Source organism: Dreissena polymorpha, chromosome 14, assembly GCF_020536995.1.
Source record: "Dreissena polymorpha isolate Duluth1 chromosome 14, UMN_Dpol_1.0, whole genome shotgun sequence".
Lineage (NCBI taxonomy): Eukaryota > Metazoa > Mollusca > Bivalvia > Myida > Dreissenidae > Dreissena > Dreissena polymorpha.
In genome coordinates this window covers 6,678,903-6,694,218 of record NC_068368.1, presented here as the reverse complement: position 1 = coordinate 6,694,218, position 15,316 = coordinate 6,678,903, and the positions used below count along the sequence as shown (strand labels likewise).

Below are 15,316 nucleotides of genomic sequence, written 5' to 3'. Positions count from 1 at the left end.
TTTAGTTTCCATAAACTATATAATTACTTTAGGTATATCTTAAATATGTCGTTAAATCAGGTGATTTACAGAAAATGTACATACTATCAAATTGAAAGAATAGTCAAAAGTGATGTATTGGGACATCTCTTTTTATACGCCCGTCTATGACGGGACGTATTATGGTATACCCCGCGTCCGTCTGTCCGTCCGTCTGTCCGTCCGTCCGTCCGTCCGTCCGTCCGTCCGTCCGTCCGTCTGTTAATGTCGTACGCTACGTCAAATATCCTTTGACAGATTTTCTTCAAATTTTAACACAATCTTAATATTGATAAACCCTGATCCCCTTTCGTTTTTGACGGAATTCTGAATTGTCGTTCCAGAGTAATGGGACTTTGTTCGTCAAAATTTCGTGATTTCATTGAATGTCCTACTGTAGCTCAAATATCCTTCGATGGATTTTTTTCAAATTTCAACACAATCTTAATATTGATAAACCCTGATCCCCTTTCGTTTTTGACGGAATTCTGAATTGTCGTTCCAGAGTTATGGGACTTTGTTCGTCAAAATTTCGTGATTTCATTGAATGTCCTACTGTAGCTATATAAAAATGTTAAAGTTGTTATAACTTTGGTATGCTTGGACCTAGAGTCTTGAAACTTGACATGAAGGTTGGCCAGAACTAGTAAGTAACCACTGGACATTTCAAGGTCATTCATTTGAAGGTCAAGGTCACTGTGACCTTGAATGTAAAAATGTTAAAGTTGTTATAACTTTGGTATGCTTGGACCTAGAGTCTTGAAACTTGACATGAAGGTTGGCCAGAACTAGTAAGTAACCCCTGGACATTTCAAGGTCATTCATTTGAAGGTCAAGGTCACTGTGACCTTGAATGTAAAAATGTTAAAGTTCTTATTTCATGTTATAACTTTGGTATGCTTGTACCTAGAGTCTTCAAACTTGAAATAAAGATTGGCCAGTACTAGAAGATGACCACTGGTCATTTCAATGTCATTCATTTGAAGGTCAAGGTCACTGTGACCTTAAATGTTAAAATGTTAAAATTGTTATAACTTTGGTATGCTTGGACATAGAGTCTTCAAACTTGACATGAAGGTTTGCAAGCACACTTAGATGACCACTGGTCATTTCAAGGTCATTCATTCTAAGGTCAAGGTCACTGTGACCTTAAATGTTATTGTTGTTCATGTATCCTACCGTAGCTCAAATATCCCCCGATGGATTTTTTATACGCCGGTCTATGACGGGACGTATTATGGTATACCCCGCGTCCGTCTGTCCGTCCGTCCGTCCGTCCGTCCGTCCGTCTGTTAATGTCGTACGCTACGTCAAATATCCTTTGACAGATTTTCTTCAAATTTTAACACAATCTTAATATTGATAAACCCTGATCCCCTTTCGTTTTTGACGGAATTCTGAATTGTCGTTCCAGAGTTATGGGACTTTGTTCGTCAAAATTTCGTGATTTCATTGAATGTCCTACTGTAGCTCAAATATCCTTCGATGGATTTTTTTCAAATTTCAACACAATCTTAATATTGATAAACCCTGATCCCCTTTCGTTTTTGACGGAATTCTGAATTGTCGTTCCAGAGTTATGGGACTTTGTTCGTCAAAATTTCGTGATTTCCATGCTCATGTACTTATAAAATAAACCATGTATTCAAATACAAATAAACTGAAGTAAAAAAATGATTCAAAGGGTTATTTATTACCTTACTACTTCATTGGCGAACGACGGGCGTATCATGCGCTCATGGCGCAGCTTTTATTAAAATAACCTTTAAAACTATGTTTAAGGTTGTTTATATCTAAAATACACTAAATTTAGTTTTTCCAAAGACTTTTGTTCTTTGAACATCTCAAGTTCTTGCACAATCATACTGATTACTGAGGTCACCAAATTGGAACCTTTATAATGATTTTAATGTTTAGGACAATTCAGTGGGATCAAATGCAATATAATAAATAACTTGTATTGCAAAAAAATATATACAACAATTTTCAACCTGAAGTTTCAAAGGCAAATTGTAAAGTACGTTTTAATTTGTATGCAACTCTGTGAATAGATTCCTACATAATTTGATGTACATGCTCTCAAATCCTTAATAAGACTCACAGAATTAGAGTTACATCACATGGCATATGTCAAGTTTTCTTGGTTTATTGGAGTTATTATCCTTATTGGGTTTCTCTTCTTTATATGCTCATGGTAAATGCCAATTTAAAATTAATTTGAATTGTTATTTTCTGATAAAATTATACATTGTGTGGTCCAATCAATATTCTTACAAGCGCAAAATATTGTTTTTATGCTCCCCCAAAATTTATTTTGGGGGGAGCATATAGTTGCCGCTGCGTCTGTCCGTGTGTGTGTCTGTCTGTCCGTCCGTGCACAATTTTTGTCTGGGCTATTTCTCATCAACTAATGACCGGAATTCAATGAAACTTTATGGGAAGCTTCACTACCAAAAGGAGATGTGCATATTATCAGCGGGTTCTGGTCGGATGATTTTTCACAGAGCTATGGCCCTTTGAAATTTTCTATAAAAAAATTCTTGTCCCCCAAACTACTGTGCCCTCAAGACGTTTCCTTTTATCTGAATATATAGTGCAATATTGTAAAAAAAACAACATTACCCATCTCTGACGGTTTCTTGTTTATTATGCCCCCGGTAGGAGGGCATATAGTGATCGGACAGTCCGTCCGTCTGTCTGTCCGTCTTTCCGTCACACTTTGCGTTTATGTTTCGAAAAATGTTCATAACTTCTATGTCCCTTGAGATGTAACCTTCATATTTGGTATGCATGTGTATATGGACAAGGCCTTTCCATACGCATACAAATTTTGACCCCTGTGACCTTGACGTTGAACTTGGGGTCCGTGTTTAGGTTTCGAAATCTTTGTTTAGGTTTCGAAAAATGCTCATAACTTCTATGTCCCTTGAGATATAACCTTCATATTTAGTATGCATGTGTATATGGACATGGCCTTTCCATAGGCACAAAAATTTTGACCCCTATGACCTTGACGTTGAACTTGAGATCCGCGTATAGGTTTCGAAATCTTCGTTTAGGTTTCGAAAAATGCTCATTACTTCTATGTCCCTTGAGATATAACCTTCATTTTTGGTATGCATGTGTATATGGACAAGGCCTTTCCACACGCACAAAATTTTGACCCCTGTGACCTTGACCTCGAACTTAGGGTCCGTAGGTTTAGAAAAAAGCTCATAACTTCTATCAAGTGTTTATAGGGGGCATAAATCATCCTATGGTGACAGCTCTTGTTCATAATAAAAAATACGGTAGCCTTATTATCCCCCGCCAGAGGCGGAGGGATATTGTTTTGGCGTTGTCCGTCTGTCCGGCTGTCCGTCTGTCCGTCCGGCCGGCCAGCCGGCCGGCACTTTTGTGTCCGGAGCCATATCTTGGAAGTTCTTTGGCGGATTTCATTTAAACTTGGTATGAGTATATATATGCATAAGAGGATGATGCACGCCAAATGGCATTGTACACCATCTGTTAAAAACAGACTTATGGCCCTTTGTATCTTGAAAAAATGCTTTTTAGTGTCCGGAGCCATATCTTGGAAGTTCTTTGGCGGATTTCATTTAAACTTGGTATGAGATTATATATGCATAAGAGGATGATGCACGCCAAATGGCATTGTACACCATCTGTTAAAAACAGACTTATGGCCCTTTGTATCTTGAAAAAATGCTTTTTACTATAGGCATTTTTGTGTCCGGAGCCATATCTTGGAAGTGCTTTGGCGGATTTCATTGAAACTTGGTATGAGTATATATATGCATAAGAGGATGATGCACGCCAAATGGCATTGTACACCATCTGTTAAAAACAGACTTATGGCCCTTTGTATCTTGAAAAAAATGCTTTTTACTATAGGCATTTTTGTGTCCGGAGCCATATCTTGGAAGCGCTTTGGGGGATTTCTTTGAATCTTGGTATGAATATATTCCCGCGCCAGAGTTAGTTTTGTGTTATTGTTCTCTGTCCCTCCATCTATCATTATGTTCATCCGTCCAATTTGCACCCATCCTCAAACAAAGCATATGTTGCGGGGGATACCTTGGGCCTTTCAGGCCCTCTTGTTTTTAATCTTTGTAAATCATCATGAAAATATGGCAACCATAACCATATTTTAAATTCTTCTCATGCTTCATCAAACTATGTCAATCATAAGCATTGCCTTTCACAGAGGTCGCGGCCCTCTGAAGAGCACAATGGATGTGATCAACGCAGCCAAGAAGATTTCTGAAGCAGGAACCAAACTGGACACACTGGCCACAAAGATTGCTGACCAGGTCTGTTCATTAGTCATTCCTTAAATATGTTCAGAATCTGATAGAAGATTGCTGTCCTTATTAATTCATTGGCCATTCCTTAAATATGATCAGAATTCGATAGAACATTTTTATTAAGATACTTACAAATTATTTAGCCTCATAGCAGAGAAACGATGGTTAAAATCTGCATGGCAATAGCACATTGAACAGATTGGATCCGTTATAAAATGCGGTTTTAAAATATTTTATCACATAATTTACAGAATTTGATTTTCTTACCATCTCATTCTTATAAACTTGTTCAGCGATCCTTACATGTTGATCTACCACTTCTGCTCACATTAACCCTTTCCCACTCAGAAGCAAAGTGAAAATGACTATTTGCAAAGAGCGTAAAACCAGAATAACCTGGGAGTAACTCACAATCTGTTCAGGTTTTATGCTGTTTGCTGCTCATCTGTATATAAGGGTTCAAAATGAGGCCTTTAAAACCTGAATGTAGTAAGAAAGGTCTTTGATTAAATTTAACTTTCTAAGGGACCACAAATGCGTAAAAATAAGTAAGTGGTAAAGGGTTAATCAAACATATAACTAATGGTACACTTCCCCCTATTCCAGTGCCCTGATTCGGCCTCTAAGAAGGACCTGCTAGCCTACCTACAGAGGATTGCCCTGTACTGCCATCAGCTGAACATCACCAGCAAGGTGAAGGCTGATGTACAGAGTGTCGGAGGGGAGCTCATCGTCTCCGGGGTACGTAGCATGATTTGAACATTTTAGCCTCGCACTGTGAAATGTGGGTTTAATACATGTGCGTTAAGTGGCGTCGCAGACTGCAAAGGCTAATCTGGGAAGACACTTCACGCAAATGCAGTTAACCCCATTTTCTCATATTGCGAATCATTTTTATTGCGTGCTAATGTCTGTGGTCTGTAGGTCTCATATTGATAAACGTATTTGTACGTACAAATGGCACATACATGGAAGTTGAGTACATTACTACATTATGTAGTAATTTTTCTCTGGGTTAAGAATTATACATCAAAATGAATCGGAGTCATTCGAGTACATAATTTGTAACCAGGTTTTTTAACCAGGTTTTCTAAAGGAAAAAACTGGTTATTAGATTGGCGAATGTCGGCAAGCGGGCGGAACAAGCTTGTCCGGGCCATAACTTTGTTGTTCATTGTGAGATTTTAAAATCATTTGGTACATTTGTTCACCATCATTGGACGGTGTGTTGCGCGAAAGAATTACGTCGATATCTCTAAGGTCAAGGTCGCCACGTCTAAAAATATATCGATTTTGAAACAAGGGGGGTAACTAAGAACATGTAACCATGCATATTTTGAGTTGTCTCCCTTTATCAGACTTTTTTTTTACAAATTGAAATCAAGGTTGCAAAAATAGATTGAATTTAAAACAAGGGGGGTAACAATGCACATTTTGAATTGTCTCCCTTTATCAGACTTTTTTTAAAATTGAAAACCTGGTTTTGTGACAATTTTGTCCCTTGTTTATCTTTTTTATTACGGGACAAAAAGATAAAAACATATTTATGGCATAGATGTGGATTGAGAAGAAAACTATACAAAAAGAATAGAAAAATAGATACAAAACGGTAGTCATGTTTTGCATGCAGTATAATGGTCTGTGTGTTGTTTGTGTTCTTAAATCCCAGTGATCAGGGCTTAAATATGAAAGTCAGTTTAAGATGAGCCTATTATCAACATCAGACTGCATACCCATGCCTTTACCTTTCAGTTGGACAGTGCCACGTCTCTCATCCAAGCAGCCAAGAACCTGATGAATGCTGTTGTCCTCACGGTGAAGGCCTGCTATGTTGCTTCTACAAAGGTAATACCCTCGTATACATTGAAACAGTATGTATTGATCAATTTAAACAGATGCCAACCCTTTTATCATTTATGCAATTATGTATGTAAATATTTATCACCTTCTTTTATGACTTTTAAACTCTTTGATTCACATCCCAATCACATAGTTATGTTGTTTTTTTCAGATCTTCATAGTTTTAATTTTTTTAAGTGGACCTTCATGTGACTTCTGTTGCTGCTTTAAGATACCAACTGCAAAAAAGCATAAAAAACCAAATATTTGATGATTTAGTTTGATTTATAAACTAATGTGGATATTGATCTTCTTTTCAGTACAAGCAAGCTGGCAAGAAAGTAAGTGACAATTTTACATTACATGTCTTACAATTTTATGTTACATATCTGACAATTTTACATTACATATCTGACAATTTTAAGTTACGTACGTTGGATTCCCATGTTTAAGCAATACTTATTTAAAGAGAACAATAAACCGGTGTTTTTTTCTAACTCACTGGTTTGTTTTCCAAACCAAGCTGTATTACGATTGTAATTCTTCTATGACAAATTAAGCCATTTCAATTCAATACAAAATGAAAAAATAAATATTTATTCGTCATACAAAATGATGTTTATTATTATTAAGATCCATTTCATATACTTTATTTATTCAGGAACCATGAATTAGTAAATGTTTCATAGTTGTTTTTCACAGTTTAAAACAGCGAATATTAAACCACTGACATTTCCCTATATATATCCAGTGCCACAGCTAGTATTTGAAAAGGGCAGGGGGTCTGTTTTGTCAAAAGGGAATGTTTGAGCACGCAGAATTTTGTCAAAAGAGCATTTTTGAGCCCGTGGTCGTGTCTGGAATGCTCCCTGTTGCATATTAATTTTTATTTATTATTAATAATTGTTAGAATATATTATTTCCGTTATTATTTAAACATGCAAATAAAATGTCTACAATGAGGAATAAATTAATAACAATGTGATAAGAGATTAATAAATTAAGTCTTCAAAAAAAGTTTCTTTTTTTCTATATGGGGGGAGAGTGAGGACTCAGAAGGGCAGGACGGGGCGCCCTTCCATAGGGGTTAGCTGGAGCACTGTATACCACAGGGCGGCATACATTTAATTTGCTTATCAACATATTCCACTTGTGACAATTGTTGATCTATTTCAGACAATCGTTGCATGGAAGATGAAGCCCCCAGAGAAGAAGCCTTTGGTGCGTAGAGAGGAAGGGCGGGACTACGGGCGCATCAGCAAGTCAGCCGGCAAGAAGAACATCGAGCCAATCAAAGCACTGAGTGACTTCCAGGAAGTGGACAAAGACAGTTTCTGCTGAGTCATCGTGCTTGGCAGTGTGCCAAATGTGGCTGAGTGATGTCATTATGCTTGACATGTGACAAGATCTTGATAAAATTGAATAGGGTGCTGCATGTATCTAATTCTTTGAATCTCTGCTTCCACACTACTGCTAAACGAATAAAAGAATATAAATAAAGTGATCAGCAAGGAAGAGATCAATTGGAAAGTGTTTTCAAATTAAAAAAAACTGGATTGAATAAAATTAAAATATGTAAAATATTCTATGAAGCTCCTTTCATGTTTACTTTTAACCCTTTCAGTGCGGGAACCGGATTTTGAAGGCCTTTGCAAACAGTTTGGATCCAGATGAGATGCCACGATCCAAACTGTTTGCTATTCTGATAGTGTTCTTTGAAAAAAATCGAAGAAAATGCTAATTTTAGAAATTCAGCAGGAGACATTTTAGCAGACGACAAATTTCCCAGCATGCAAAGGGTTAAGCAGCACTCTGTATCTGACTATTCTGAGGTATTAGCAATATTTCACTGTTAAAAACTCAGTTTGAAAATGTGGTAGTGGAACAATTCTGCAAAGTCATTGTAATAGCTGCAGTCAGTGTATGTAACATTTAATTATCCTGTAAATTCGTTTGCATTGTAAATATTCAACATAGTTTTGTAATTTTCATCAAAAAGTGTTTTTTTTTCTCTGCAGAACTGATTACTGTCGAACTTTTCTTTGTCGGGTTTTAGGAGAGAACAACTTTATAACATGGATGGCGTGTTTAAGTCTCAAAATATATATGAAATCTTCATAGGGAAACATATTATATTCATATTTAAGAATGATTTCCACATTGGTTGAATTGCATATCTATTCATAAACCTGGTTTTAGCTATTGATCTGTGTTTTACATATGAAACAAAAGGCATGTAAATCAGTAGTTTGTTTCATTAAATGTATGTATGCATGACCAATATATTTATTACCCAGCTAGATCATACTTTCGTGCCAATTTTTGGAACTTAAAATAATTAAATTGGTTAATGATAAGGATATGTCCAAACTTGAGTTTTGCGGATAGGCAGATTTTATAAATTGGATTTAGAGTGGAATCTAACATACCATTTATGGTGGAATACCAATTGTTTATTGACATAATGGAAACTTGTATATATTTAAGACAAATGATAAAATTGTTAAATTGTTGCAAAATAAGTTAAAAAATAAGAGCAGTAATCTAAACATGTTTATTGATGTACATATTCATGCTTCCAAAGCTTCAAAAACAATATACATGTAATGTCTTCCTGTTTGTTATTTATTGTTTCCATGGTTATTAAACCGTTTCCATTTTGTAGCAAGTATAGAGTTTTAGTGATCCATTGTGGTTTCATGTTTACTGTAGATATACTATGTATAGCTTTTTTTTTAAATTATGCTTTTATGATTTGTATTAACAATTTCTACAACATTTCCTATCTTGGCATATACATATCTTAACTTGAGAAAAATGATTGAAGCATGATTTAGTCAGAATGTTGCTTATTTGTGTCTGTATTACCGGTAATCAAGTCGAGAGTCAGGTGTGTATTGCCAGTTAACATTTGAGCTTTGTGTGTGCAGAGTTGTTTAACAAATTAATAATTATGTATGAACATTTACATATGACTCTGAAAGTAAATATTATTTGTATTGGATATAATATTTGTTGTGAAAAAATTTACTTGTAAGTGTGATTTATTTGAAAATATTTGATATATTTTACTATCATATCAATGAATTTAAAAGGTTGTTGATTTTTACTCTAAAATTGGCTTGTTTTTTTCTAAAAAAATCGACTGAATCTCAATAGATCCTGTGTATTTCATTGCATTCTGTCTCTTGAATTTCAGTAAAATGACTTAGGCTTTTTGTATTTGAGGTTGTGATAGCTGTTCATTATACATTAACATTTATTTTGTAAAAAGAACATCATATTTTCTAAAATAAATGGTTGTAAACTCTATGTCTTGAGTTTTTCTGTGCATTAATTTATGTTAAACCAGTACATAGAAGTTAAGAATTGCTAATTCCATTCAAAGGTTATAGGGTTCAAATATATGCCTTGAATACATGTATTTCAATGATATACATGTATAATAATACATGTATATGTGACCAAATGAGACGCTTTGTGCAGAAATGGGTCTTATACCTTATGTAGCAAGTGTCTACTTGTAAGTCATGCTAGGTGACTAGAATAATGTGTAGTCCAGGGGTAAACATATTGTCTTCTGCACATAACCATATCATTTTAACTCGGAAATGATATTTAAAGGTGACTCACATTGAGCACTTCATAGACCAAGATTTGCCTCTGGGGAGAGCTACCTACTGTATCATGCATTTATCATTTCTCATGTGTATTTTTTAGCTCATCTATATTTTGAAGAAAAAAAAATTATGAGCTATTGTCATCACCTTGTCGTCGGCGTCCGGTTAAGTTTTGCGTTTAGGTCCACTTATCTCATTAAGTATCAATGCTATTGCATTCAAACTTGGTACAATTACTTACTATCATGAGGTGACTGGGCAGGCAAAGTTAGATAACTCTGGCTTGCATTTTGACAGAATTATGTGCCCTTTTTATACTTAGAAAATTGAAAATTTGGTTAAGTTTAGTGTTTAGGTCCATTTTATTCCTTAAGTATCAAAGCTATTGCTTTCATACTTGCAACACTTACTAACTATCATAAGGGGACTGTGCAGGCAAAGTTATGTAACTCTGACTGGCATTTTGACAGAATTATGTGCCCTTTTTATACTTAGAAAATTGAAAATTTGGTTAAGTTTTGTGTTTAGGTCCACTTTTTTCCTAATGTATCAAAGCTTTTGCTTTCATACTTGCAACACTTACTAACTATCGTAAGGGGACTGTGCAGGCAAAGTTATGTAACTCTGACTGGCATTTTGATGGAATTATGGGCCCTTTATACTTGAAAATTTGGTTAAGTTTTGTGTTTTGGTCCACTTTACCCCTAAAGTATCATAGATATCGCTTTCATACTTAGAACACTCGCAAACTATCATAAGGGGACAGTAAAGGACAAGTTTCATAACTCTGGTTGACATTTTTACGGAATTATGGCCCTTTTTTGACTTAGTAACTTTGAATATATGGTTACATTTTGTGTTTAGATCCACTTTACTTCTAAAGTATCAAGGCTATTGCTTTCAAACTTCAAATACTTTCATGCTATCATGAGGGTACTGTACCTGGCAAGTTGAATTGTACCTTGACCTTTGAATGACCTTGACCCCCCCCCCCCCCCGGAATCCCCCCCCCCTTAATTTTTTATTTAAAGATCATCTAATAAATGACCACCAGTTGAACTGTCCCTCAATATGTCCGTCCGTCCGAAAAAAAACATTGGCCATAACTTTTTCAATATTGAAGATTGCAACTTGATATTTGGCATGCATGTGTATCTCATGGAGCTGAACATTTTAATAGGTGAAAGGTTGAGGTCATCTTTCAAGGTCAAATGTCAAATATATGGCGTCTGTCCATACGAAAACTTTAACATTGGCGATAACTTTTGCAATATTGAAGATAGCAACTTGATATTTGGCATGCATGTGTATCTCATGAAACTGCTTTTTTGAGTGGTGGAAGCTCAAGGTCAAGGTCATCCTTCAAGGTCAAAAAAAAATAATTTCAAAGTGGCGTTCTCATGAAGCTGCACATTTTGAGTGGTGGAAGTAAAAGGTCAAACAAAAATTAAAAATTGTTAATGTGCACTTTTCAAGGCTGATTGTTCTTGTTAATGTGCACTTTTCAAGGCTTATTGTTCTTGTTAATGTGCACTTTTCAAGGCTGATTGTATTTGTTTATGTGCACTTTTCAAGGCTTATTTTACTTGGTAATGTGCACTTTTCAAGGTCGATTGTACTTGATAATGTGCACTTTTCAAGGCTGATTGTACTTGTTAATGTGCACTTTTCAAGGCTGATTGTACTTGTTAATGTGCACTTTTCAAGGCTCATAAAGGCACACATACCAATATTATACCAATTCACACACATTGTACTTGTTAATGCGCACTTTTCATGGCTTATTGCTATTTTTCTTGTGCACTTTTCGAGGCTCGTAAAGGCATGAATACCAATTGGTTCAGAACTCTAGAGTTGAACAAAACATACATATTCTGCATGTTCTTCTCACTAGACCATTTCTGCCAGTATGTGTAAACAAGTCTACTTACACTAATATATATATAACACAACAACCACGTATTTAATTTCCAGACAATACACATACATTCGAAACTGACCTAACGGCCACCTGAATTTACCGGTCACCTGCAGACAGCGGTCAGTCTGGAATCCCCCCGATGAAAAACACTCTATATTACACCTGAATTGAACGGCCACCTGTCCATAACGGCCAACGGCCACTATATTCAACTCCGAAATTCATGTTTGAACTGAAATCAACGGTCACGCGTCAATCGTCTCGAGTCGCGAAAATTAAAAACACTGCACATCATTTGTCCGTCTATTTTGCGGTTAAAGCGTTTGATAGCGGTAATTGCCTTTGATATTATAAAAGCGGCCCGCTGCGAGTAAACAAATAATAAGGTGTTGAGAAGGTTTGTTTTCCCGGGATAATTGTGGGGGTTTCTTCAACAGAAAATATGTCAGAGTTTTTAACACGTTTAAAGTAATAATCGCTAATTATATGACCGCTAATTAGTACATTTTACTTACAATATTGAGTATCGATTTTAAAGTAAAATTTTCGGATCATTCTTTAAAAGAGCTTTCTAGCGTTCACAACACTTTAAAAAGCAATCGGAATAATAAATCACGGAATAACAATGAGTGGTGAACGTAAGTTCCTCACATTAGAGGAACGAGTCAAGTGTTTGAAACTGTTTGAATATGGAAAAAGTTCGCGTGTAATTGCAAGTGAGCTCTGTGTTGGACGTACGCAAGTGCAGAGTGTGCTTAAGCATAAGCGAGAAATTATGTAGGAGTATGAATCGAATGCAAATGTGAGTTTGAAGCGTTGTATTTTGTATGAGGTTGTTGAATTAAAATTGCTGTTTGTGTGATGTTTGCGTACGAATAAATTTTAACAAACTGTCTTTTTTTATTAGAACGGTACAATATCACCGTACTATCGATTTATGAATGCGAATCCGCTTTTTAGACTTGTACGGACGAGACGTCAACGGCACGTGACAAGTTTTATTTATTGAATGATCAAGATGCATGAGTAAACAATTATACTAGCGTTGATAAAGTCATTGCTTTAGTTTAATAACAATATGAAATTAAATAATTTATAATATATTATTCTGTATTTTTCAATGTACGTAAATTCTGTTATTATGCTAAGTTAACGGCAATGAGCATTTGTTAAACACCGTATGCAAACGACTGGGTGGGGTAACGACGCAGCAATACTACCGACTGACAAACCATCTTAAAATTGTGATCCGAATTCAACGGTCACCCGTGGACAACGGTCACTTTGGTCATTTCCCTTGACTGACCGCTGAATTCAGGTTTGACTATGTACAAACAATATTTAACATCCTTTTCTTAAAGGGATCTTTTCACGTTTTGGTAAATTGACAAAATTGAAAAAAGTTGTTTCAGATTCGCAAATTTTCGTTTTAGTTATGATATTTGTGAGGAAACAGTAATAATGAACATTTACCATGGTCAAATATAGCCATTATATGCATCTTTTGACGATTTAAAAACCTGAAAATTATAAAGCGTTGCAATGCGAAACGATTGAATAATTTGGAAAGTTCTGTTGTTGTCGTTTATTTTTATGAAACTACATGTACGAAGATTTCTTATATACAGTATAAAATACGTTTCTTATACATACATGGCAGGATGGCCGAGCGGTCTAATTGATTTTTACTCCAGGACTCCGGGGGTCACTGGTTCGAGCCCTGATGCGGTCTACTTTTTTCCCCTTTTTTAGCTCACCTGATTGTTCAGGTGAGCTTTATTGACCGGTCTTTGTCCGTCGTATGTCCGTCCCACATTTGCTCGTAAACACTCTAGAGGCCACATTTCTTGTCCCATCTTCATGAAACTTGGTCAGAAGCTTTGCCGCAATGAAATCTCGGCCGAGTTCGAAACCGGGTTGTGCCGGGTCAAAAACAAGGTCACTAGGTCAAAAAAAGAAAAACATTGTTAACACTGTAGAAGTCAAATTTCATGCCCAATCTTCATGTTACTTTGTCAAAATGTTTGTCTTAATGATATCTTGGTTGAGTTGAAAAGTGGTTCCGATCCGTTGAAAAACATGGCCGCCAGTGGGCGGGGCAGATTTCCTTATTTGGCTATAGAGAAACCTTGTAAACACTCTAGAAGTCACAATTTTTGTCCAATCATCATGAAAATTGGTCAAAACATGGTTCAATTGATGTCTCGTACAAGTTCGAAAATGGTCGAGATCGGTGAAAAAACATGGCCGCCAGTGGACGGGGCATTTTTCTCTACATGTATATAATGGCAGTTTTCCCTATTTGGCTATAGAGAAACCTTGTAAACATTCTAGAAGTCAAAATTTTTGCCCAATCATCATGAACGTTGGTCAAATGTTGGTTTTATTGATATCTCGGACGAGTTTGAAAATGGTCGGGATCGGTGAAAAAACATGGCCGCCAGTGGGCGGGGCATTTTTTCTATATGTATATAGTGAAAACATGTGAACACAGTAGAAGTCACATTTTTGGCCCAATTTTCATGAAATTTGCTCAGAACATTTTTTCGTTGATACAAGAGTTTAGTTCAAAAATGGTTCCGGTCAGTTGAATAACATGGCTGCTGGGAGAGGGGCAGTTTTCTCATTATGCCCCCCCCCCTTCGAAGAAGAGGGGGTATATTGTTTTGCTCATGTCGGTCCGTCCGTCCACCAGATGGTTTACGGATGATAACTCAAGAGCGTTTATGCCAAGGATCATGAAACTTCATAGGTACATTGACCATGACTCGCAGATGACCCCTATTGATTTTCAGATCACTAGGTCAAAGGTCAAGGTCACGATGACCCGAAATAGTAAAATGGTTTCCGGATGATAACTCAAGAACGCTTAGGCCTAGGATCATGAAACTTCATAGGTACATTGATCATGACTCGCAGATGAACCCTATTGATTTTCAGGTCACTAGGTCAAAGGTCAAGGTCACGGTTACCCGAAATAGTAAAATGGTTTTCAGATGATAACTCAAGAACGCTTATGCCTAGGATCATGAAACTTCATAGGTAAATTTGTACATTGATCATGACTCGAAGATGACCCCTATTGATTTTCAGGTTACTAGGTTAAAGGTCAAGGTCACGGTGACCTGAAATAGTAAAATGGTTTCTGGATGATAACTCAAGAACGCTTATGCCTAGGATCATGAAACTTATTAGGTACAATGATCATGACTCGCAGATGACCCCTATTGACTTTCAGGTCACTAGGTCAAAGGTAAAGGTCACGGTGACCTGAAATAGTAAAATGGTTTCAGGATGATAACTCAAGAACGCTTATGCCTAGGTTCAGGAAACTTCATAGGTATATTGATCATGACTCGCAGATGACCCCTATTGATTATCATGTCAAAGGTCAAGGTCACAGTGCTAAAAAACGTATTCACACAATGGCTGTCACGGTCATGGTGACTCAACTTAGAAAAATGGTTTCTGGATGATAACTCAAGAATGCTTACGCCTAGGATCATGAAACTTCATAGGTACATTGATCATGACTCGCAGATGAAATAATGATGAAACTTGACCAGGATGTTTGTCTGGACAATATCTAAGTCAAGTTTGACATTTGGTAAAGA

At 36.3% G+C, this 15,316-nt stretch overlaps 1 protein-coding gene across 2 annotated transcripts in view; it reads left to right on the top strand.

The window, feature by feature from the left end:
- Positions 1-9,473, top strand: part of LOC127858999 (catenin alpha-2-like) — a 64,070-nt gene extending 54,597 nt beyond the window's left edge. For both annotated transcript variants that reach the window (XM_052396385.1, XM_052396386.1), the window contains exons 18-22: positions 4,223-4,328; positions 4,929-5,063; positions 6,075-6,167; positions 6,482-6,502; positions 7,338-9,473. In XM_052396385.1, coding sequence (XP_052252345.1) covers positions 4,223-4,328; positions 4,929-5,063; positions 6,075-6,167; positions 6,482-6,502; positions 7,338-7,502 — 520 coding nt within the window. In that variant the 3' untranslated portion in view covers positions 7,503-9,473. The remainder of the gene's footprint in view (positions 1-4,222; positions 4,329-4,928; positions 5,064-6,074; positions 6,168-6,481; positions 6,503-7,337) is intronic.
- Positions 9,474-15,316: the final 5,843 nt, after the last annotated feature.